General features: G+C 39.4%; 1 protein-coding gene across 1 annotated transcript in view; it reads right to left on the reverse strand.

Annotated features, from left to right (window-relative positions):
* KIF6 (kinesin family member 6) overlaps window positions 1-24575 on the reverse strand; it is a 499202-nt gene that overhangs the window by 202279 nt on the left and 272348 nt on the right. Inside the window, exons 11-13 of the mRNA XM_012556417.1 lie at window positions 15399-15504; window positions 14446-14590; window positions 10252-10470 (exon numbers count right to left, since the gene is read on the reverse strand). Of these exons, the coding sequence (XP_012411871.1) occupies window positions 10252-10470; window positions 14446-14590; window positions 15399-15504 (470 nt within the window). The remainder of the gene's footprint in view (window positions 1-10251; window positions 10471-14445; window positions 14591-15398; window positions 15505-24575) is intronic.

Genomic DNA, 24575 nt, shown 5'->3' on the forward strand with positions numbered 1-24575 from the left:
CGACTTCCCATCCAAATCTAACAGACTGTTTGTAGTTCTTAGCTTACTCAATTGCTCTGCAACATACAATGCTGTTAACCACATCCATCTCCTTGAAACAACTAGCCAGCTGGCTTCTGAGATCTTTCCCTCCTGATTCTCACTTGCCCTTCACAGTTCTCCTTTGCTTGTTCATCTGCATCAGGCTGCTCCATCAATATTGGGGCTTCTAACTGTTCTGCAGTTTGAATCCACCAGGTACTTCTTGGAAACCCTATGGGGCAGTTCTGCTCTGTCCTATAGGGTCGCTATGAGTAGGAAATGACTCAACAGCAATTTTTTTAAGTGTTCTGCATTTAGTCATCCTTTTCTCTTTTTTCTTGCTACTCATTTCTTGGACCACCTTATCCACTCTCATGGCTACTGCATGCCAATGATACATTTATATCTCTAAGTATCCCCTTGCCTTGAGCACTAAAGCTATGTATTCATGTGCTTAGGCATTCCCCATCTCAAACTCATTCTCAACATATCCATAATTTAATCATATCTCCCTCCAAGCCTGCTTCTCTTCATGCATTCACTACCTTGGTAAATGGCACCATATCCACCCATCTCCGAAGCCAGAAAGAAACCTGTGAGTAATCCTGGATTGCTCATCTCACCTCAATTCTAATCAGTTGCAAGTCAGTTTTACTTCCTATGTACTTTTTTGTTTTATTTATTTTTTTTACTTCCTATGTACTTTCCTATGTTTTTTTATGTAACACTTTTTCATCTTTTCAGTCCCTACTGTGGCTGGCTTGGTTCAGGCCCTTATAATTTCTTAGCTTGGCTGCTTTGCAAGATCCTATCTACCTTCTCACCAGTTTCCAATTCACTCAGCACATTGCTATGAGTGGTCTTTCTGTAACAGAACCTGACCATGTTATTCTCCTGTTCAAAAGCTGTAATGGCTCCCAACTGCCAAGAATATAAAGTCAGGCTGGATGAACCCCTGAAACTATTGTCCCGAGATTATCTTTAAACTTTAAACCAAAAATATCCTCCGAAGTTTTCTTAAAACCAAGCAATAGTTTAACTTAACTAGCAAAGAATGTCTGCCTTGAGCATTATGCTCTTTTAACAACTATCTATATGGGATCAAATTGATACTGGCAACTTGAAAAATTAGATAGGAACCTTAGGGGGCAGTGAATTTATGTTAATGGGGGAGAACAACTCAGAGAATGAGGGTAAGAATGGTTACACAACTCGAAGAATGTAATCAGTATCACTGATTGATTACAAGTTGAAACTGTTGAAATGGTGTATGTTTTGCTGTCTGTATGCTCAACAACAACAAAATAAATAAAATTACATTAAAAAATCTGTTGGGTATGTTCTCTATCTCTCTTCAGCTGTCATTTACTAATTTCATCTAATCTATAGACCCTTGAAATAGAGATTCAAAGACGCATTTCTCAGAGGCAGCTTTGGAGTAAACCTTGGCTAGCTGTTTGGTCAGTACTGTTCTCTGCAGAAGTGGGACTGTTTGGTCAGTACTGTTCTCCGCAGAAGTGGGACTGGCCACAGAGTTATAGAGAAGGCAGTGGTCCATTTTCTGACTTTCTTTAACGGCATTTATGGAGAAATGCAAAGATGAAAGTTTGGCCAGTTCCAAAAGACAGCGTGGATCATGAGAGATTCAAAAAACAAGACGTTGGCATTTGTGCCCAAGGCCTACAACAAAGCAAGCTGAAAGGGACCTTAGAGAGAATCTAATCTCTATTCTTGCTCTCTAAGTTATTTTATGGGTGAGTTTTGCCTGCATCGATTTTTCCTTGAGTGTTTCTTTTCGCCTTAGTGGAAGAGTGAGTATACTAAACCTTTGAAAATAGTAACTTTTGGTCTATTGTTCAATCCTTGGAGTAACAGTAAACTCAAAGAACAGACATCAGGTTTGAAGCAGCACCCCAGAGCTGCACCATCACCCCATTCTCGTGCCCACGTCTGTAGCTACATCATAATTGCAAGGAGCACTTAAAAAGTCAGGAAGAGAGAGAAGAAATAGAGTTGCCCTTTATGCCATGAAGAGCTGCTGTAGGACTGACTCCATAATATCTCTTCATGTTTATCTCTTCGGCTTGTTTTCCATCACTCCTACCCCCAGTCTATCAGGATATTTCCTAAACCACTGACTTGATTTCCAGGTACCTCCTCTCCAATATATCCTACAGATTGCTTCCAGAAATCCTTCCTAGAGCACAGCTATCACCATGCCTCCTCTTCTTAGGTGGTTCCCTGTTGCAACCAAATGAAGACAATTTCCTGGTTTGGCATTCAAGGATTTCCATAACGCACCCCACTCACTCAATAAAGAAACATAAGAAATTAAAATAATACAAAAGTATATAAAGTAAAAAGGAGACATTTCCATCTATTCCTCTACTCTCTCTCCCTAACTGTCCTAACAATTTCCCATTCATTTTTCTAGCCTTATTTCTTCTGACTTACTATACACGTCTAAGGCCCCAGAGAAATAAATCTCCTTACTGCTCTACATATGTTTCCCTTGCTTTCCTTTCCCCAAGCACTTGCTCACATTATTCCTCAAACCCAGAATGTTATGAAATGTTCTTCCCTTCACCTTTGAGTGTTCACATTCTAGCAATCCTAACACTGAGTCCTAACTCAATATCACCTGCTCCTTAAAGTTCTTCCTGACCTTATTAAAGTTCTTCCCTTCTCCTTTGAATTCCTATAGCATTTCTTCTGGTTCCTGCTTGTGGCACTTGCTATTTTAGTCTCTGTTCTTTGGGTAAGGTATAACCCTCTCCTAGCCAGAGACCATTTCTCAGTTCACCTCTGTACCTCCTACGATACCTCCCTTGGGCTCTTACATGCACGTAGTGGGGATTCAACAAATTCTCACAGAGTGAGTAATTTAATAGGGCCTGGAGCCTGCAGGCTGAGAGCGAGGCTTTGGCTTTCTATTCACCTCTTAAAATGCCCGTGACATCACCGTGGTGACTGGGTTCTGTTAGCATCTCTAACAGTTAAAGGATGCTATGAGTCATCAGGGGCCTTTGGAAGACTGACTGGTTCCAGGTGACTATTTGGAACAGGCAATCAGAGAGCTAAAGCAGAAAACAACAAAACGAAACAAAAAGCAAAACTTTTAAGATTGTTGGTATTTTAGAGAGAACAATATGACTCTTTTCAAACTGTGGAGTTGAACAATTCCTCTCATTATTTCAACGAAACCAAAACAGACATTTAACCTCCAAAACAGAAACAACAGAAAGCCCCAAAGCCCCTAACCTTCTGTGGCTTGGCAGGCTGCTTTTGCAACGACTGTACACTGCTCTCTGGTGAATCATGAATTCTGATTCATTTTCTTTTAACACAAGAAATTTGAAAGGAGTCCTTTTCAGCATAAAGTGGGGGTAAGTGGATGAAGGGTTAGGGTCATTGAGGGGAGATAGTTTCAAAACAGGCTCAGAGTTGAAGATGATCAAACGTATTTGCTTTCAATATTAACAAGAGCCCCGGGAGTAGTTAATAGAAACTGACAACACCTATGTAAGGCAGAAATACCTTCAAAACAGCATGCTTATTAATTTTTTGCATTTGATTTAGCTTACACAAGCTTCTTGTATATAAAGTAATATAATAAAAAAAACCTAATCGCCTCTTAGGATCTTAAACATTGTTATGAATATCCCATTACCTGTTGCTTTGCAGCATTGATTTATAGCAACAATATTCATCCTATTGGCAGTTTTGCCAAAAAAATAAAATCAGTCCCCCATCAATCCCTCCTCCAAGTGGTTAGATCATTATCAGTCCATTCGTGACTTTACCCTTATTTAAAGTTATTGCTAGAAGTATATTCAATGACAGTTAAAACAACTCAAAAACCCTTTTAAATAGAAAACTCTTCTCCAAAACTCTTTTACTTCATTTGTACTTGGACTTTACAAACAATTTCCATTATTGTTTTAGTGATTTTCTGTTCAAATAAACTTCGTTCCTTCTCCAAACAAAACTTTAATCTGTCTTGATAGCAATATCAAGGGAGGAAAGAGTTACAGAAAGAGCTGACTATAATTATGAGGTAGGAGAGATTTTGAGATGCTGTGGGGAAGAAGAATTATGAGATGGGAGATGGTGTGGGTAGGAAGAAATAGAAATAGAAAAGATCTGGCACACAGCAAGGGGCTGGGCAGCAACATCTCAGGCTATTTCTGCACAGGCACAGAGTGTGTGTCCTTACTCAGTCAACTGGCATAACGCAGTTCACAAAAACCATGATCTGCATCCTAGTGAAATGAGTACTGTCTGGGGTCTTAAAAGCTTGCAAATGACCATCTAAGACACAACTACAGGTCTCTACTCATCAGGAGTAAAACAGTAAGAAGGTAACCAAAAGCACAGAGAAGAAACAAGTCTACACGAGCCACAACCTCATCTACCCTGAGACCAAAAGAACAAGATGGTGCCCAGCTACCACCACTGACCATTCTGACTGGGGCCATACTAGCTGGTCCTGGATAGAATGGGATAAAAATATGGAGCAGAACTCAAATTCTTGTTACAAAAAAGAAAAAAATTAAAAAAAAGACACACTAGATCAGTAGAGAACAGAGGACTCCTTGAGACTATCACCCTGAGACACTCTTTAAACCTAGAACTGAGTCTATCCCCTGAGATCACCTGTTAGCGAAATAGCAGAGTGGCATACAAAATAAAGGATATTACCCAAACATTGCCCCAAGATGAGCCCCCAGGTTGGAAGACACTCAAAAGATGACTGGGGAAAAGCTGTCTCCTCAAAGTAGAGTCAACTTTAATGACGTGGATGGATTAAGCTTTCCGGACCTTCATTTGTTGAATAGCATGACTCAAAATGAGAAGAAACAGCTGCAAACATCCATTAGTAATGGGTACGTGGAATGTACGAAGTATAAATCTAGGAAAATTGGAAATTGTCAAAAATGAAATGGAACATATAAACATCGATATCCTAGGCGTTTATGAGTTGAAATGGACTAATATTAGCCATTTTAAATCGGACAATCACATGGTCTACTATGCCGAGAATGACAACTTGAAGAGGAATGGCCTTGCATTCATTGTCAAAAAGAACATTTCAAGATATATCCTGAAGTACAGTGCTGTCAGTGACAGCACTGTAATATCCACACGCCTACAAGGAAGACCAGTTAATACGACTATTATTCAAATTTATGCACCAACCGCTAAGGCCAAAATGAAGAAATAAAAGATTTTACCAACTTCTGCAGTCTGAAATTGACTGAACATGCAATCAAGATGCATTGATAATTACTGGTGAATGGCATGTGAAAGTTGAAAACAAAGAAGAAGGATCGGTAGTTGGAAAATATGGCCTTGTTGGCAGAAATGATGCCAGAGGTCGCATGATAGAATTTTGCAACACCAACGACTTCTTCATTGCAAATACCTTTTCTCAATAACATAAACGATGACTATACACGTGGACTTTGCCAGACGGAATACACGGGAATTAAATCAACTACTTCTGTGGAAAGAGATGATGGAAAAACACAATATCATCAATCAGAATAAGGCCAGGGGCCGACTGCAGAACAGAGCATCAGTCACTCATATGCAAGTTCAAGCTGAAGCTGAAGAATACTAGAATAAGTTTACGAGAGCCAAAGTACAACCTTGAGTATATCCCACCTCAATTTACAGACCATCTCAAAAACAGATTTGACGCTTTGAACACTAATGACTGAAGACCAGACAAGTTGTGGAATGATACCAAGCACATCATACATGAAGAAGAGGTCATTAAAAAGACAGAAAAGAACGAAAAGACCAAAATGGATGTCAGCAGAGACTCTGAAACTTGCTCTTGAATGATGAGTAGCTAAAGCAAAAGGAAGAAATGATGAAGTAAAAGAGCTGAATAGACGATTTCAAAGGGTGGCTCAAGAAGACAAAGTAAAGTATTATAATGACACACGCAAAGACCCGGAGATAGAAAACCAACAGGGAAGAACACGCTTGGCATTTCTCAAGCTGAAAGAACTGAAGAGAAAATTCAATCCTCGAGTTGCACTATTAAAGGATTCCCCAGGGAAAATATTAAACAACTCAGGAAGCATCAAAAGAAGATGGAAGGAATACACAGAGTCACTATACCTAAAAGAACTGGTCGGTGTTCAACCACTTCAGGAGGCAGCATATGATCAATAACTGATGTAATCAAGGAAGAAGTCCAAACTGCACTGAAGGCATTGGCGAAAAACAAGGCTCCAGGAATTGATGGAATACCAATTAAGATGTTTCAGCAAACAGATGCAGCACTGGAAATGCTTACTTGTCTATGCCAAGAAATTTGGAAATTACCTACCTGGCCAACAGACTGGAAAAGATCCATATTTATGCCTATTCCCAAGAAAGGTGATCCAATTGAATGAGGAAATTATTGAACAATATCATTAATATCACACACAAGTAAAATTTTGCTGAAGATCATTCAAAAGCGGCTGCACCAGTATATCAACAGGGAACTGCCAGAAATTCAAACCAGATTCAGAAGATGATGTAGAACCATTGCTGATGTCAGATGGATCCTGGCTAAAAGCAGAGAATACCAGAAAGATTTTTACCTGCGTTTTATTGACTATGTAAAGGCATTTGACTATGTGGATCATAACAAATTATGGATAACATTGTGAGGAATGGGAATTCTAGAACACTTAATTGTGCTCATGAGGAACCTGTATGTAGATTAAGAGGCAGTCATCCGAACAGAATAAGGGGGTACTGTGTGGTTTAAAGTCAAGAAAGGTGTGCATCAGGGTTGTATCCTTTCACCATACTTATTCAATCTGTATGCTCAGCAAATAATCCTAGAAGCTAGACTATATGAAGAAGAACGGGGCATCAGGATTGGAGGAAGACTCATTAACAACCTAAGATATGCAGATGACACAACCTTGCTTGCTGAAAGTGAAGCAGACTTGAAGCACTTACTGATGAAGATCAAAGACCACAGACTTCAATATGGATTACACCTCAACAAAAATCCTCACAACTGGACCAATAAGCAACATCATGATAAACAGAGAAAAGACTGAAAGTTGTCAAGGATTTTATTTTACTTGAATCCACAATCAACACCCATGAAAGCAGCAGTCAAGAAATCAAAAGACACATTGAATTGGGCAAATCTGCTGCAAAAGACCTCTTTAAAGTGTTGAAAAGCAAAGACATCACCTTGAAGACTAAGGTGTGCCTGACCCAAGCCATGGTGTTTTCAATAGCCTCTTATGCATGCAAAAGCTGGACGATGAATCAGGAAGACCAAAGAAGAATTGATGCCTTTGATTTCTGGTGTTTGAGAAGAATTCTGAATATACCATGGACTGCCAAAAGAATGAACAAATCTGTCTTGGAAGAGGTACAGCCAGAATGCTCCTTAGAAGCAAGGATGGTGAGATTATGTCCCACATACTTTGGACATGCTATCAGGAGGGATCAGTCCCTGAAGAAGGACATCATGCTTGTTAAAGTGGAGGGTCAGCGAAAAAGAGGAAGACCCTTAATGAGATGGACTGACACAGTGGCTGCAACAATGGGCTCAAGCATAACAATGATTGCGAGGATGGCACAGAACTGGGCAGTGTTTTGTTCTGTTGTACACAGGGTCGCTAAGAGTCGGAACTGACTCAACGGAACCTAACAACAACTAAACCCAAACATCAGGGCTTTACTTAAAAACCATCAGTATGAGAACAAAAGATTAACAAATACTCAAAAGCAAAGGTGAGAATATAAGCAGGCAGGGAAACTAGAGTACTGGAAAAGGAATAAACAGAACACAATTAAAGAGAAGGTTGACACATTGTGATAAATGTAATGTCACTAAACAATCTGTGCAGAAATTGTCAAATGGGAACCTAACTTGCTATGTAAACTTTCACCAAAAACTCACTACAATATTATTAAAAAAACAAAACAAAACAAAAAAAAAAAACCATGAGTCCTTGGAAAAGGCCAGTAAGTAGAGTTTTTTCCACCAAGAGCCACGAGGTTCTAACATGGGTACTGATTCTGACCTTTCATTTCAGCACAGATGCCAATGCCATATTCTTTATCACCAACAGTGTCAACTGTTGTAGGGTTAGGAGGCACTGTTCCTTACTTCTGTAAAAAGTCTCACCCACTGAGAGACCTGGGAACCAATCCTCACCCTTATCCCCACATCCATTTAATCACCATGTCCTGTCCATGCTACCTCCTAAATGCTTCTGATCCTCCCACCTCACTCACACTGACCCCTCCCTTTGGCCTGGACTACTGGCCTCCTAACTGGTCATACAGTCTTTGAGTCTTCCAATCTGTCCTGCGCACGTCAACTGGTCTGTCTTCCCAGCCTCTCACTCCCCTGATCCCAACCATACCTGGCTTTTTCACTTCCTGCAATGCTTTTTTATACCTCATGAGCCTTGAAAGCTATTCAAACTATTCCCTCTGCTTGTGATATTCTTTCCAACCATCCTCCTGCTCCCACTGCCCTTTTTGGATCTTTCTGTTCTTAATTTGAGGTAGGGTACCCTGGTACGGGTTCCCATAGCAATACACAGGTTTACTTTTGTAATCAATTGTTCAGTGGTACTCTTCTCTATCAGTCTGTAAATGCTCTGGGATCAGAGATGCTGTTTATCCATGTATGTTCTCATCTGTAAAACAGGCATAAAACAAGAGGCAGGCTCATAGAATAAGGATGAAATGAATCAGTTCAAGTAGAGCACTTACAATAGCAACTGGCATAAGCTCTGGCAATAATAACAACAATAATTATAATAATTAGCACAGTGCCTAGAAAAAGGTATGTGCTCAAAAAATATACATTAAATGAATTAAGGAATGAATAAGGATGGATGAACTAATGAATTCATCAATCGAGAGGGCCTCTTTTTTTCCCAATCAGCTGTTATCCTTAAAAGAGTATAGTAGAGCTGTATCGAAAACAGTCACAAGGAGGAAACATTGCTTTTCTCTGTCTAGTGCCACCATGATAAATGGTGAAAATAGCATTTTTGGTTTCTTGAGATTCTGAATTAATTCTACAGTGTTAAGAAATATTCAAGCAAAGAGATTTGGAATTAAGAGATAAAGGAATATAATATCACAAAATATATTTCTAGTCTTCTCAATCTTGTCTATACTAAATTTTTGAAAAAGTCCTTCTAAATGAGCACATACTCCTTAATTATTCCAAAACTAAATCCTTTAGAAAATTGTGCATGTCAGGTAGTCTATCCAACAAACATTTATAAAAATAATTTCAAAGTATATTGCCAAAAAGGGAAGCTCTTCACCCCTCAGTTCTAGTACTTTCCATCCTTCAGATTCATCAATGTCTTCACGAGAAAGGTATCAGTCAGGTGGCCGTACATAGGTCTCTGCTGGTCTAACAGAAAGAAACGTGCACAAACATACCTGGGCTTCTAGTGCCGTTCTGTATTAGTGGTTCTGACACGTTTACTAAGTCGGAAATGGGAAAGTGCCTCTGCATTGGTCCAACCCTGTCAAATTATATTATCTGATATAATTTTGTTAATTCATTGTCCTGTAAGCAGACTGTGATAATATTTTATAAACGGTTTTGCTGCAGATGGCTTATTTGGATTTAGAAATAAACACTGCATTATCACATCAGGAACCCACCATCTGTCCTTATTCTTTCCCTTACACAGCAGAGTAAAATTTTTGTTTTTCTCTAGAGTTAATTTTTGTACTGTTGCCCTGGACCTATTTATTTCTGCCTCTGAACTTTGTGAAAATTCATAAATTGTTCTCAGGTTCGTAGATGTTCTCTTCAGTAATGTCATCAGTTTGGGAAACTGGTACGTAATTTAAGGAGGCCTGGCGGTGCAGCGGTTAAAGTGCTCAGCTGCTAACCGAAAGGTCAGTGGTTCAAACCTACCAGCCGCTCCAAGGGAGAAAGATGTGGCAGTCTGCTTCCATAAACATTACAGTCTCAGAAATCCTATGGGGCACTCTACTCTGTCCTATAAGGTCATTATGAGTCGGAATCCACTCGAAGGCAATGGTTTATTATTATTATTATTTTTTCGCATACTTAATTTAAAAGATGTGATAGTTATGAAAAATAATTCTTAACAAATATATTGCTAGAGCTTTTATCCTTGCACATTTAAAACTAAAAGATGCTACACTGAAATCCATTACTGACAAAACAGAATACTAGAAATTTAGTCAACTGACCTGTTTTTTTGTGGAACAAACTGGATCTGGGCTGGAAAGTGCTGGCGTCCTGGGCCTGTCTGGGAGCTGAGGACAGCAACGTCCTCTGACTTTCTTCTGGGTTCCCAGGTGGGAAGGGAGAGCTCTGTGAGCGTCTTAACTCACTTCCATCCATGCTAGATAAGTGAAGAGCATCCTGAGTTTTCTTCTTTTCCCTTTTTAGCATATTGACCAAAATATCTGAAATTTGACTTAAGGATTTAGTGACTCACACTAGATGATAATGATCAAAACACTAATATTCCAAAGGAGATTAACATTCCAAGTAAGACTTGCTATTTGGCATGTGGTAAAGACTGATTATAGGAAGACTTCAACTTCCTGAAGCCATATATACAGTTATGGACAATTTAGGAGGCTACTCGTCTTGCAATGTGGCACCTTTACATGAAAAATTAGCAAACCCAAAAGTCTTCGAAATGTTCTGAGTTTAAACCAGTTAAGTATTAAAAACTGTATGAAAAGTTTTATAAACAGTAAAATGAACACTGAGAAGTTCATGCAGGGCAATGGAGCTATGTATCTATCTGTGAGTAAAGAAATCTTTTAATCTGGAAGATCATGCCCTTGGCTAAGCATGTAGCTGTTCAGGAGCTGGTAGAGGGGTGGAGAGGGAGATTGGTAAAATGCACCCAGCTGGCAGATCAGCCAAATTAATCTTGGTGACCCATGTGCTGATGAATGTGCAGCCAGAACCTCCCCCGCCCCTAAGTCTAACACACACTGCTTATTTAAAGCAAACTCAAATGGAGCTGAAAGTCACTTTGTTTTGGGTCTCTATTATTGATCCCAAATGGAAATGAAAAGAAGTGAATTATTATACACACATGTATGTATATATATATACACACATATATGTGAGTGTGTGTGTATATGTATATGCATACATACATATGTGTACACATATATAGAGAAAGAGTCAGCCCCTGGTGGCGCAAATGGTTAAGTGCTCAACTACTAGCTGAAAGGTTGGCAGTTCAAACTACCCAGAGGTGCCTTGGAAGACAGGCCTGGTGATCTGCTTCCAAAAGGCCACAGCCTTGAAAACCCTGTGGAGCAGTTTTACTCTGCACACATGGGGTCGCCATGAGTCAGAACTGACTTGACAGCTACTAACAACAACATTCCAGACACATGGGATAGAGCAGAGAGAAAAGGTAGATGACTAGTTTCCTCAAGAAGCAGACATCCTACCAGAGAGTGATAAGTGTCAGAGAGCTAATTTTGAAAAGGTCCACAGTGACTGGGTGGTTATTCTACATTGGGTGCTCAAGAAAGGCCTTTCTAAGAGTGGCATTTCAACTGAGATCAGAATCAAAGAAGAAACCAGTCAGAGGAAGAGCCTCATGGCAGAGGAAATTGTTCATGTTAAAGCTCTAAGGAGAAATGGGTTTGGCAGTGGTCACAAAAAGGGACAGTCCCCTCACCTTTGGGAATATTTGGCAAATGTCTGACTTGGTTGCCACAAATGGAGGGATGTGGTGCTACTGGAATCTGGTGGGCAGAGGCCAGGGATGCTGTTAAACATCCCACAATGCACAGGACAGCACCACAAAAAAGAATTATCCAGCCTAAAATGTTAGCAGTGCTGAAGTTAAGAAACTCTGCGTTACAAGAACAACAAAAATGTCGCTGTGACTGGAGCTTCACATGCATAGGGAAGAGGGGTAAGACATTAAGTCAGAGGGGAATGCAGGGGCAATTCATGCAGGGCCTTGTAAACCAGAGCAAGGGGTTTGGGTTTTATTCTAAATATAACAGGAAGCCCCTGGAAGGCATGAATCAGAGAAACAACGTGCTCTAATTTACATTTCGTAAAGATCACAATACAAATATGTCTTCTCAGCTGCCTTCCTTCTTCCTACCTTTCCTTTGACTTCTCCCCCTTCCCTTTCCCACCAACTTAGGCCTTTGTGCCAAGCGCTGTGCTGGGTACTGGATGGCACCCTGTTACGTGTTTGGTATCAGGGTATCTGAGCTTTATTCAAACCGGTATCGGCAATGCCACCATTTTCACCCCCTTTCCAAGAAGAACAGTTAATGTTCACCATCATTTTGGTTGCATTACTGTCTTTTGTTGAACTCAAGTATTATCACTTTTTTGTTTTTCTGGAAGCTGTACCTTCTCATTCCTCCTGTCACCTTCTGGGTTCTATGAAGAGAGATATAAAAAGACCCTCCAACCTGACTCTGAATAACTCTGACATTTCAGGAGCCTTTCTTGGTCACTAGCTCTTAAAAAGGGGGAGCTTTGGGATGATTAAATCTTAGCTGATATTTTTCTTTATTCTGAGCTTACCCATTGTCTACATGATCACATCTTCCATTATACAACATTCTATAGTGCACAAAGCACTTTCCAATACATTGTCTTACTGGCTTTGCTCAGCACTATGAGGTTGGCAGGGCAGGCATTATGCTACAGCTCCTGAAGAGTAGGAAACAGCTTCACTGAGGTTAAGTAATTACAGAGCTAATGCAGGAAGAGCTAGGATTTCAATCCAGGTTTCTGAACTTTAAGTTCAGTACTCTTTCCACTGTGTCTCCCTATACACCATCATTCTGAATATGAGTCTCAGATGGAGGGAACAGTGTTTGAATTATTCACAGTCAGTAAAGAATCTAGAGTAGCCCCACATGAACAGTGGCACCTGGGACTGACCTCAGTGAAGAAGGGAGACAATGTATGTCTCTCTTTTAAAAATAAACATATGTGAATAAGCCTGGACTGTTCCCTCTCTGTCATATCTCATTTCATCCCTTCTATATGCACAGACATTCATAAGCCCAGAAGGGGATTAAGAAGTTGGTAGGAGTTTTTAGGAGAAGAGATCCTAGACTAGGATCAAACCCAGGAAAAGAAGCAGAGCTCAGACTGGGCTGGGGCCAGGACTGAGGTCCAGGATGGGATGGTCCCTGGAGATGGATAGGGTAAGAGAGAGGACAAGGAATGCAAGGGTGACAATGCTTGTAGGCAGCACTCATAGACAAGGGTTTGTGTGGGAGTGAAAGTCATAGCTGAACCTACTATTACTGGCCATGGATAATAAAGCAGCTACAACCCACTTGACAGACATACAGGGTCTGCTGATACTCAACTATAATTAGAGACTGAAGTTAATCAGGCAGCATGCCCACCTTGTATTTGGTTTGTTGTATCTCTTTATTACTGGATTTTCCTCATGTGGGTTATTTTTATGCATCTTGCACAATAGCTGAAGCTAAAATGCCTTTTAGTAATTTAAAAGAATGAACCAAAGAAATCTGTTTAAAAAGAAATGACCAAAATAATTTCTTGTGTGTGTTTAAAGTCTGCAAATGTACTGACAATGTTGAATCTTTTAAAAGAAGCTGAGAAGATAAAATAAGAAATACTGAAGAAATATCGGGGAGTCCTGAGGTCTAACTAACCCAATAGGGGCCCTTTAAAAGTAACTACCTCCACTGAAACAGCCGGAAGTGGGGGCTCCACATCCTGCTACCATTTTCAGCATTCAAAATATACTGCCTCCTAGAGCAAAAAAGAATTCTATCTTGAAGACTCATCTATACTCATTTCCAAATTTGGGAGCATTTCTAAGTGGAACCCAAAGCCGCAGGTCTGGCTTTTAAATAAAAAAAAGTTACATTTAAATAAATCTCTGCTCTTCACAAGCTAAATACCGTTTGTCATTTTTCAGCCTTCATTTGAGTTTCACCCACACATCAGCCACAAACTCTGGGCCATGGTGAGGCTTCGGTCAGCCCGGTGTCCGGTCAGCTAGCTAAAGATAACCACCCTTCTCGTAGAGAGCTGACTTACTGGCTTGGGACTAAAACAAGAAGAGCACTGCGGAGCAGTCAAGAAATTTATTTTGAAAAATTCCATGTTAAGGGATGGTGCAAAAAGCCCATACTTTTCAGTAAACTGAAATATTCCCAGGGATAGTAATTATAATTGGCTAAAAACAAAGTAAAACTTTTTTCTTTTCTAGCAACTCTGTTTTTCACTAGCCACTATATTTTGTTTGCTGAGGGGACTTCTAAATGGAAAGAAGCCACGTGAATTGGAGCAGGTGGGGAGTGGATGACCCTGGTGAGGGATGACCTCTAAGCGTGCCCACTCCCCTTTCAAGCCCATAGAGGGAGAATTTCTTGTCATTTTAGAAAGGATACTGATTTCATTATCTCTCTGCTTTAGAGTATCTTGTAGCTTTTTATATTCTTCCTCTTTTAATGGATCTTGGCAGTCATGGTCTCTGTCTTTGATTTCAGAGGAGACTGAACTCTTCCCAAGGATCTTCTTATCATTCAACAGTTTCTTTAAGATGAAATAAGTGTTTAGTGTCCATAACTCTATTCCAAAATTTCCTGCACACATCAGGCATGCCTGCCCTTTTCTTCCTCCTTGTCTTTGCAATGCAGGTGTTTTCCCCTGATATATCTCCCCCGTGCCCGCCCTCTTTCTCCTCTTTCCTCCTCCCCTCTCCCCTATCTCACTTCTCCATCCCTATCTGGGAAATTCCTACTCAAACACTATCTCCTGTTGGCTCCCTTCCCAGTTTCCTCACTCTTTTCTCCATGACACCATACCACTTAATCCACACTTTTATTACAGCACTTATCATGTATTGTAATTATTCTTTATATCTCTGTCTTCTCCATGATTTATTCAACTTCTCTTTCTTTATTCCTGGGCCACAGTAGACTCACAACAAATGTTTATTATCTTAGTGAAGCATGCAAAATACAAGTGTGGTATAAGTAAAGGTTGATTATCTTCTGAATGCATCGTCATAAGAGTTAAAACTGAAGGCAGAGAAAAACTGAGAAATCTTACGGATAAATCAAAACTGTTGGAAAAAGTGTAGGACACAGTTATCTTGCTATCATTTAAAAAATAAATGTTTTTTGAACATGGAACTATACTGTGTAGCAGGCACAGATTCCTAGGAAAAGACTAAGTCTATGGTCTGAGCTTATTTATTGGCAGATAAGATACCACCTCTGAGGAAACCCTCTGAGGAGACCCTGCTCCACATGTCCAGAATGGTGTGATGGTTGAACACCAACAACAAAAAATCAGTTTTTTGAACATGGCTTCTACTGGAGGAAATGTTTAAATTTACCTTTAAATGATGAAAACAGTGATGAATTTTACGCATATCAGCGCCAACCTCTAGTCTACTCTCTGGATCTTGGTCTTCCAAAAAGGATGTTATTAGTTTTTCCAGCCTAAAAATACATAATGTATGAGAAGCAAGTATGAGCTGGAAACCTTAGAAATTCTCATGGCATTAACTCATTGGTTAACATTTAATGTAAAGGATATCGTTCCCCTTTATGGAAATATAGCTATCTGGCTTGACTATAAAATTTAAGAAGAAAGAAACAGGTTGACAAAATGAAATCTGTAGATAATGATGCCATTATTTGACTAATTTCCAACGAATTCATATGCAGCTTTCAATGTAAGAATAATTTGATTTCTAAAATCCATGCATTCTAGCCAAATAGGATTTCTAGGCTTCTGTGGCTGACTGCCACATTGCTAGGGAAAGTAATGAAAAATTTTTTATTAGTTCCATTAAAAATTCATGCTACTCAGCCTCCGCCAGGACCTCAGTGATGTACCATAACCCCTTTAATCATTTCTGGTTGACTTATAGTCTTCACAGTGGCTATTCCAAATCTTTCCACAACCTCTAAGCCTACCACTTCTCCTTCGCTCTTGGTCAACCAAGTAGCTTCTCACTTGACTGAGATAGTCAAAGCTGTCACAAGCAGGCTCCTTCAGTTTCCTTTTTCTTCTCCTCAGAGTGTCTCTGCTTCACCACTCATGCCTTCCTTCTCAAGGCCAACCTCTCCTCATGGGCTCTTCCTGCTTCTTCCAGGGCCTACCTGATTAATTATCCCCTTTCTTTTTTGTCTTCAAGATCTCTTCCCTCTCTGCTTATAGTGATGTTTTTCCTATTCTAAAACAAAACAAAATACATCCTTTTGGAGGAACCACTCTCCTCTGAAGTCTTAGTTTGCAGCTTCCTGCATGCTTACAAGAAACCCTGGTGGTATAGTGGTTAAGTGCTATGGTTGCTAACCAAAAGGTCTGCAGTTCAAATCCACCAGGTGCTCTCTGGAAACTCTATGAGGCAGTTCTACTCTGTCCTATAGGGTCACTATGAATTGGAACTGACTTGATGACAGTGGGGTTTTTTTTTTTTTTGGTGTATGTGCTTACTATAGTCTATGCTGAATTTGTGTAAAAACCTTAGGGCCCCCCCCCCATTTGTTTGTAAGTATCATGAGGCTAATCTTGGCTCTTATTCATCTTGTGTTTCCCCTCCTCCACCCTGTATCTAGGGCAATGCACATATTAGGTTCTCAATTACAAATATGGTCATTAATTAATGGATTCATTTCCATGGAAATTGAGATGGAAGGATAAGGAAGGTGGAAAGATGGCAGTCAGTATCTAAGATGCTAGGTATCATGATATAGCAGCAGTGTATCTTTCTAGCATTATAATGAAAATATTTGTATACTTTCAGTATCTTTTTAAACTTTTCAAACACATTTCTCTTCCACTGTTACTATTAGCCCATCCAAACAAGAAATAATGGTTTTCATCATTATTTCATCACTATGTATCAGCCTTGGATTTTATTTTTACCTCCTCTTATATACTCTGACATATGACAGCTAATATTTGCAAGTGTAAGACAACTTCTATTGTAATTTTTAAAGAGTTTATTCAGGTGGAAGGATACCTGTCATTTGCATCCACAGAACAGAGCTTTAAATCATCAGATACACAGAGATTAATTTCTGAGACAAAGATTTTAAATATGTCTTTTATACGTATTATAAAAATGCATGCTTATTTAAAAATTCCAAACAATACAGATATGAATAAATTAAAAAATGAACCCTCCCCATCCCCCCACCACTACTCCTATTTTTTTATGCACTCTTGACATCTTGGGGAATCCAATGTTAACAGCTGAAATGTATACTTGTATTTCTTAACTAAGCAAATACCTAACCGTATTTGTCTATAGATGTTGGTTTTACAGAAATAAGGGTCTGAATAGTGTTCTGCATCATTATTTCCCTAAACAATTTATCACAGATAATCTTCCATGTCAGTACACCAAATAGTAGAGCTATTTGGTGGTGCAATGGTTAAGCGCTTGACTGCTAAACGAAAGGTTGGCAGTTTGAACCCACCCAGTGGCTCCACAGGAGAAAGACCTGGTGATCTGTTTCTGTAACAATTACAGCCTTGAAAATCCAATGGGGGCAGTTCTACTCTGTCGCATGGAGTTGCTATGAGTTGGAATCGACTCGACGGCACCTAACAACAACAACATTTCATCTTTTAATAGGTATATAATATTCCATATTATGGCTGTATCGTTCCTCTCATGATGGACATAAAGGTGACATATGCTTAATTGCCACTTTCGCCTGTAAGCAATGAGGAGGCCTGGGTCTACAATTCCCACTTAATGAAGTTAAAAAAAGAAAAAAGTAATGTTTATCTACTTGTATTTTCCATGAATACTTAGCGGAAATTCTGAAAATTTGAAAAGTGCTATGAGTTCTAAAGTATACCCATTCTCTGGAGTGAAAGTATTTTGTGGTTTCCACTGTCCATAAACTTTACAACAGACAATATTAGGTTTGAAGCAATGGTTAATTGAGTCTTCCTTCTTATTTTTTTTAGAAAATAATTTCTTCTGTATAGATAGGTGTCATCAAGTTGACTCTGATTCACGGTAATGTTATGTACAATAGGACAAAATGTTGTCCAGTCCTGGGTCATCCTTATGATTGTCTGCATGTTCGAGTCCATTGTTGAGGCTATTGTGCCAACCCATCTCACCAAGGGTCTCCCTTGCCCTCGCTGGCCTTTACTTCGCCAAACATGATGTCCTCCTCCAGTGATCTATCCCTTCTGATGATGTGTCCAAAGTAGGTAAGTCAGACAGTGTCCTGTTGTGATCTACAAGGTTTTCACTGGCTAATTTTTGGAACAAGTTTGCCTTTCTTCCTAGTCTGGTTTAGTCTGGAAGCTCTGCTCATACCTGTCCACGAGGGGTGACCCTGCTCATATTTGAAATACTGGTAGTGTCATAGATTCCAGCATCATAGCAACATGCAAGCCACCACTGCACAACAAACTGACAGACGGGTGGTGGTTCTTCTGCGTAGCTTGATCGTAATGTATATATTCTAGGTAATATTCTCTGAAGAAAGGCTAAAGTGGAATCCTAGTTCACAAGAAAGTATTGGGCTTTGGCTATTCCAGCAAGATTTCTGTCCTGCACAATAGTATAGGACTATTTGACTATATGAAGAAGAATGAGGCATCAGGATTAGAGGAAGACTCATTAACAACCTGAGATATGCAGATAACACAACCTTGTTTGCTGTAAGCGAAGAGGACTTGAAGCACTTACTTAAAGATCAAAGACGATGGCCTTCAGTATGGATTACACCTCAACATAAAGAAAACAAAAATCCTCACAACTGGACCAATAAGCAACATCATGCTAGACGGAGAAAAGATTGAAGTTGTCAAGGATTTAATTTTACTTGGGTCCACCATCAATGTCCATGGAAGCAGCAGTCTAGAAATCAGACCACATATTGCATTGGGCAAATCTGCTGCAACAGACCTCTTTAAAGTATTGAAAAGCAATGATGTTACTTTGAGGACTAAGGTGTGCCCCACCAAGACATGGTATTTTCAATCATCTCATACACATGAGAAAGCTGGAAAATGAATAAGTTAGACTGAAGAATTGATGCCTTTGAATCATGGTGTTGGCAAAGAATACTGAATATACCATGGACTGCCAGAAGAACAAACACATCTGTCTTGGAAGAAGTACAGCCAGAATTCTCCTTAGAAACAAGGATGGTGAGACTTCATCTCACATACTTTGGACATGTTATCAAGAGGGACCAGTCCCTGGAGAAGGACATTGTGTTTGGTAAAGAAGAGGGTCAGTGAAAAAGAGGAAGATCTTCAATGAGCTGGATTGACACAGTGGCTGCCACAATGGGCTCAAACATTGCAACGATTGTGAGGATGGCACAGGACTGGGCAGTGTTTCATTCTGTTATACACAGAGTCATTATCAGTTGGAACCAACTCGACGGCACCTAGCAACATTTGACTAAATGATGAAAACAGTGATGAAATTTATGCATATCAGCACCAACTTGTCATCTACTCTCTGAATCTTGGTCTTCCAAAAATGATACAAGAAGGGCCAGGGATGTGATCCGAAGAAATGGTTAAAAACTTTTGCCTAAGTGAAAGGACAGGATTGCTTTACCCTTCCTGGGATTTGATTACTTTAGTACATGATTAAGAATGAAGATCAGGCTTTTTGACACGCACTTCTGTTCTCAACTCTTGAGACCACAGAGCCTCATTAGATAAGAAAAAATGTCTGTTCTTTCCTTCATACATGTAATTTATTATTGAATTTACTTTCTTATCAAGTAAGGACTTGGCCTAATAATTAAAATGCAGAAAAATGCTTAATTCTGATGTTTCCAACATACTCCTCTACTAGTTTAGAGTGAACGACTGACCCCAGATTCCCTGCATTTTCGTATCTCCCAAAAGAGTTCCCAAGTTCATACCTAGTCACTGCTCCCACTGAGGGGTATCCTAGCTGCCAGAACCCTGCTGGACAGTGAAGAATCGTTTACCAGAAAAGGCTCCCCTAAGAGGTCAAACGAGTACAAAAAAGTCTGTTCTTTAGAAAAAGCCTAAGTAAATGGGAAACTTTATTTTTTCTCTATTTTCATTAGAGAAAAGAAGGAAAAGAATCCTAGGGGGGAAAATACAAATGTATACCATTCCGTTCTAGTCTATCTGGACAGGAAATATCATAGATAATCCAAGTGTGTCTAAATACATTACCTGGCTGATGCTGGGTGATTGTGAGATGGATAGTAACTATATCTCCACCAAATTGACAGCTAAGGAGTTACTCTGACAGCCTGTAGCCTAGTTGAGCAATTCTATCCTATTATAAATTTCGATAGCTGGCCACATAATAAGAATTGAGTGTATTTCCTAACATGTGCTTTACCCATTGAGACCACTCGACTCCCTGCTTTCTGTTCCCTATATTTCTTGCCAAAAAATGAAGTTATGTCTGTAGCCCTATTTTCATGGAACTTTAGGTTTAATAGTATGAATAAAAAGACAGCAAGTTTATTATCATTAACAATAGCTAATATTAATTTAGCATGTACTAAATGCTATTCTCATATGTTATTTGCATGCATTATTTCCTTAATCCTCACAACAACCATATGAGGTATTATTATTATCCTTATATCACAGATGAAGAAACTGAAGAACAGAGATGTTAAATATCTTGCCCAAGGTCACACAGCTAGCAAATGACAGAGCTGGGATTCAAAGGTAGGCTGATAAAAATCTAAGCTTGTAAGCATTATATTTAATATACTATGGTAAAGTTACTGAATTTATTTAAATATCATGCTGGGCAATATACTTCTATAAAGAAGAACCCATATCTACTAGCATTCCTTGAGGGGCAAACAGGTAGATGGACAAGGGGGAATCACTGAGTAGCAGTTATCTAAGGTCACTGGTAAAACATTACTTATGAAAAATGTTGGAAAAGAATCAGAATGTCCAAGAACTGAATAATTAAATAAATTAAGACATAGTTATGTACTGGAATGCAATGCAGCCATTTTAAATGATGAGAAGAGGTGTATTTATTGAAATGGAAAATACTCATGAGTATAATGATAGGTTAACAATGAACCCCTTTACAGGGATTTTGCAAGTACACTGTAACATATCCAAGAAGACAGAAGATAAGAGGAGATAGAGAGAGAGAGAAAAGAACAGATCAGCAATCCTGAGACTTTTGCCCAGTTGCCTTTGGCGCAAGACCATTTCTATCGCCCCGTGAAAGAAGAAACAAGTGATCCAAGCTAAATTCTCTCTTTTGAAATATTTTTATGATTACGTTACATTTATCTGTTTATTAAATTAAGTTTATCAGTTAGTGATTAAGATGTTCTCATTATTCTCAATCTTTTTTTTTTTTAATTTTATAAATATGTTCCTGTCAGCAATAGCTTCTAAAAACGGGTTAGGAAACATCTATATGGAAGGAGGCATTAGTAGGAAAAGCAAACCTAAGCAGGGGAATGGGGAAATGGGAATTCCTTGTTGGTTTACACAATTGAGACAACTTTGGGAAGTGTGCCCCAGGGAGTGGGAGGGAGGCATGGCTTTGTGTACTTGCCACAGAGCTACTCAAACTACTCAGAAAAGTGTCTCCATCATTAGGCTTTCAATCAACTTGTCATAATCCCTGGTTACTAAATTTGTATTTTCAATTCAGAACTTTCCTGTTGATATTTTTTGTTAATGGGCAAAGAGGTAAATGAGATAATCAAGGTAAATGAGATAATCTAATAAACTTTGTGTCCAGCATCACAAAGAAAAGAATTTATAACAGGATACAATAGCTGGGAGTTCTGGAGACCCAAAGGTGGGAAAGAAAGAAAGGTCTTATTTTGACTTTGCTAACATGATGGGTTTCTTTTACGGTGTGAGACCCTGTAAAACATACAGTACTGGGACAGCACGTAATTTACAAAAGGAAAGGTCAGATAAGAACAATAAACTCTCAATTTATGATTAACTCTGATGATCCACAGGACATGAAAAACTGAAGGCTGAGACTGTGCCAACATGAGTATGACCAAAAGAAACTATATAAATATTTCTCAAGGTCATTAGTCTCATGTTTGCTTTTTGTTAGATTCTGCTGAAAGAACTATTCCCAATTGGTTTGGAGGTGGTTACTTCAAGTTTTTTTCTTTTTTTTTCCCCAGAATCCACTGGCGTGTGGTAAGTATTATACACATTACATGCTCCCCAAGCCCAACTCAGTAAGTGAAAGACACAGCCCCTCATGTGCTAGGAATTGAGTTCACTGACAGCCATTTTGTTGGAATGAGCTTTTTAAAAAAGCAGTAAAACCAAAAACCTAACCTATTGCCATCAAGTCAATTCTGATTCATGCTATGAGTTAAAAGCAGATGTTGTTGTTGTTAGGTGCTGTTGAGTCAGTCTGGACTCATAGCGACCCTATGTACAGCAGAATGAAACACTGCCCAGTCCTGTGTCATCCTCGTAATCGTTGCTATGTTTGAGCCCATTGCTGCAGCCACTGTGTCAATCCATCTCATCTAGGGTCTTCTTCTTTTCACTGACCCTCTACCTTACCAAGCATGATGTCCTTCTCCAGGGACTGGTCCCTCCTGATAACATGTCCAAAGTCAGTGAGACAAAGTCTCACCATCCTTGCTTCCAAGGAGCACTCTGACTGTATTTCTTCCAAGACAAGTTCTTCTAGCTGTTGTTGTTGGATGCCATTGAGTCAGTTCTGACTCATAGAGACCCTATGTACAACAGAACGAAACACTGCCCGCTCCTGACCATCCTCACAATCCTTGTTATGCTTGAGTCCATTGTTGCAGTCACCGTGTCAATCCATCTCCTTGAGGGTCTTCCTCTTTTTCACTGGCCCTCTACTTTACCAAGCATGATGTACTTCTCCGGGGACTGATCCCTCCTGATAACATGTACAAAGTATGAGATGTAGTCTCACCATCCTTGCTTCTGAGGAGTATTCTGACTGTACCTCTTCCAAGACAGATCTGTTCGTTCTTTTGGCAGTCCATGGTATATTCAATATTCTTCGCTAACACCACAATTCAAATGCGTCAATTCTTCAGTCTTCCTTATTCATCATCCAGCTTTTGCATGTATATGAGGTTACTGAAAACACCATGACTTGGATCAGGCACACCTTAGTCTTCAAGTTGACATGTTTGCTTTCCAACACTTTAAACAGATCTTTTGCAGCAGATTTGCCCAGTGCAAGGCATTGTTTGATTTCTTGACTGCTGCTTGCATGGGTGCTGATTGTAGATCCAAGTAAAATGAAATCCTTGACAACTTCAATCTTTTCTCTGTTTATCATGATGTTGCTTATTGGTTCAGTTGTGAGGATTTTTGTTTTCTTTATGTTGAAGTATAATCCATACTGAAGACTGTGGTCTTTGATCAGTAAATGCTTCAAGTCCGCTTGACTTTCAGCAAGCAAGGTTGTGTCATATGCATATATCAGGTTATTAATGAGTCTTCCTCCAATCCTGATGCCCTGTTCTTCTTCATATAGTCCACCTTCTCAGATTATTTGCTCAGCATACAGTTTGAATAAGTATGGTGAAAGGATACAACCCTGACACACACCTTTCCTGACTTTAAACCATGCAGTATCCCCTTGTTCTATTCGAATGACTGACTCTTGGTTCATGTACAGGTTCCTCATGAGCACAATTAAGTGTTCTGGAATTCCCACTCTTCACAATCTTATCCATAATTTGTTATGATCCACAGTCGAATGCCTTTGCATAGTCAATAAAACACAGGTAAACATCTTTCTGGTATTCTCTGCTTTCAGTTAGGATCCATCTGACATCAGTAATGATATCCCTGGTTCCACGTCCTCTTCTGAATCCGGCTTGAATTTCTGGAAGTTCCCTGTTGACATTCTGCTGCAGCCACTTTTGAATGATCTTCAGCAAAATTTTACTTGCATGTGATATTAATGACATTGTTTGATAATTTCTGCATTCAGTTGGATCACCTTTCTTGGGAACAGGCATAAATATGGATCTCTTCCAGTCGGTTGGCCAGATAGCTGTCTTCCAAATTTATTGGCATAGATGAGTGGCCCCTTCCAATGCTGCATCCGTTTTTTAAACATCACAATTGGTATTCTGTCAATTCCTGGAGCTTTGTTTTTCACCAATGTCTTCAGTGCAGCTTGGACTTCTTCCTTCAATAGCATTGATTCTTTTTTTTTTTTTTTACATTTTTTTTATTGTTGTAGTTTAAATGAAGTTTACATTTCAATTTACTCTCCCATACAAAAATTTATACAATACATACACTGTTATGTGACTCTAATTGCTCTCCCCATACTGTGACAGCACACTCCTCCTTTCCACTCCTGTTTCCCCACGTCCATTCAACCAGCTCCTAACCTTCTCTGCCTTCCCATCTCACCTCCAGACAGAAGCTGCCCGTTTAGTCTCTTGTATCTACTTTAGCTATGATAAGACACACTCTTCACGAGTATCACTTTATGTCCCACAGTCCAGTCCAACCCCTGTCTGAAGAGTTGGTCTCAGAAATTGTTTTATTTCTGGGCTGATAG

The sequence above is a fragment of the Trichechus manatus genome, unplaced genomic scaffold (genome assembly GCF_000243295.1).
Source record: "Trichechus manatus latirostris isolate Lorelei unplaced genomic scaffold, TriManLat1.0 scaffold00065, whole genome shotgun sequence".
In the NCBI taxonomy this organism is placed as follows: Eukaryota; Metazoa; Chordata; class Mammalia; order Sirenia; family Trichechidae; genus Trichechus; species Trichechus manatus.